The 1,973-nt window shown below is 40.1% G+C and overlaps 1 protein-coding gene across 1 annotated transcript; it reads left to right on the top strand.

Moving 5' to 3' along the window:
* The first annotated feature begins 347 nt into the window (after positions 1 to 347).
* On the top strand, positions 348 to 989 carry LOC110689447. Its single transcript, XM_021866237.1, has one exon. The coding sequence runs from the start codon at positions 348 to 350 to the stop codon at positions 987 to 989; it is 642 nt and encodes a 213-aa protein (XP_021721929.1).
* The last annotated feature ends 984 nt before the right edge of the window (positions 990 to 1,973 follow it).

The raw sequence follows: 1,973 nt of genomic DNA on the forward strand, positions 1-1,973 counted from the left end.
TTGGTGGATGAGGTCTTAGATCGTGATCCAAGCTTTGTGTGGGGTATCAACCGGGTCCTATTTGAGGAGCTACTCCGAGATCAGACTGATTTTACTGATCCATAGGTCAACAAGACAACAAGGGGTCGACCACCGACAGGTCAATGGTCTACATCTACTAGGCGTAATCGCAGCAGATTTGAGCATATTTTGGGTTCTCGTGGCCGTCGAGGTGGTCGTAGGGGTGGTCGTCGGGGTGGTCGTACGACACCGATTTATACAGCTTTAGGTTCTTATTATTATTATTATTATTATTATTATTATTATTATTATTATTAATAATAATATTATTATTATTATTATTATTTATGGCTAATTTGTGCACACTTGTAAGGAATGATTTGAACTTGGAGGAATTCGCATATTTGGATAAAGTTCCAGCCTTCATGCTTCCATTTCTACGAGGGTGGAGTGATCCTCTTGGTGATGGTAACTGTGGATTTCGATGTGTTGCAGATTTCTTCATAGGTGACCAGCATGAATGGATATTAGCTCGACGATCGATTGCAAATGAGGTTGGTCATCATCGAGACATGTATTCTCGAGTGTACAGAGTTGAACAATTAGATGTTGCAATCAACCGTATCACATGGACTGGAGGGAGATTCGGCACAAATCATTGGATGGTTGCTTTTGATGACTTGTTTTCGATTGCTAACTTTTATAATGCCGCTGTTATGTGTTTTGGTGTTGGTATAGATGGTCGTGGTGTGTTCCCATGCATCACTGTGCTACCTTGGACTGCTCCGTCAATAGCAACCGGTCCGTATAGGGAGTTTTGCATACTGTCTTTAGGGTGGAATTTTGTGCGATTGGAGTTTGAAGATAATTTTCCAGTTCCTCCTATTGCTACTACTTGGTTTGATATACGTGACGATACCGTTACAGGTTGGGAGGATCGATATCAACATAGGCGCGCTACTTGGAACACTCTAGCTAATAGTCAATGATGTGATTGATAGGAGATTTTATTGCATTGTTAATACTGAACTCTTAATTTAATAATTTTATTCATTTAATAATGTCCCAATAATTATTAAATCCTAAATCTATAAACCAAAAAAAAGGTCCAAATATAATGATGTCCCAACAATTATTAAATCCAAATCTAATATAAAAAAAAATCCAAATCTAATAATGTCCCAACAATTATTAACTCCAAAGCTAATAAACCAAAAAAAAAGGAAAAAAAATCCAAATCCAATGATATCTCAATAATTATTAACTCCAAATCTAATAATTTTAAAAAAAATCCAAATTAACCAAATCTAATAATTAAAAAAAATATATCAAGCTTCTAACATGTCATTTGATGTGTCTATTTTATATAGTATTTTACCCCCGTCCCTTGGTCGTAATTAGTAATGTTTTTGGCTCTTTAGAGCCACTTTTATTACTAATTGGTGTTTTCCAGTGTTTTCGTAGATTTGGTTGACTTTTGCAGGGATTTATGCTTTTGGAGTATTTTTCCGAGTTATTTTGGAGCAATCACGAGCATTGGAGAAACACGACCAGATTTTATAGCCCATGGCCGGTTAGAGCCATCGAACCGGTGATTAAGGGCTCGGTATAGGTGATACCGGGGCATTGGGACCGAGTATTCAAGACCGGAAGAGGAAACCCAGATTGGCCCAAATAAATGGAGCCCAATCGTAGTCAAAATAGTGGCCCAAGAGAGCCGTCAGGCCAAAGAGGATGGCGCCCGGAGGCGCGCCCGGCCGGGCGGGAGAAGCTAAGGATGGCGCCCGGTGCACGCCCGGCCGGGCGCGAGATTAGTACATCGAGCAAAAAGGCACGCCCGATCGGGCGGTGCCTCGCCCGATCGGACGCGTGTATTTTTTAGGAGACGATTAGCGTCGTTTTAGTTTGTTTTAGTTTAGGATTTGTACGGAGTATAAATACTCCTCCGTAATACGATTAGAACTCTCTCTCTC

Source organism: Chenopodium quinoa, unplaced genomic scaffold (assembly GCF_001683475.1).
Source record: "Chenopodium quinoa cultivar QQ74 unplaced genomic scaffold, ASM168347v1, whole genome shotgun sequence".
Classification (NCBI taxonomy): Eukaryota; Viridiplantae; Streptophyta; class Magnoliopsida; order Caryophyllales; family Amaranthaceae; genus Chenopodium; species Chenopodium quinoa.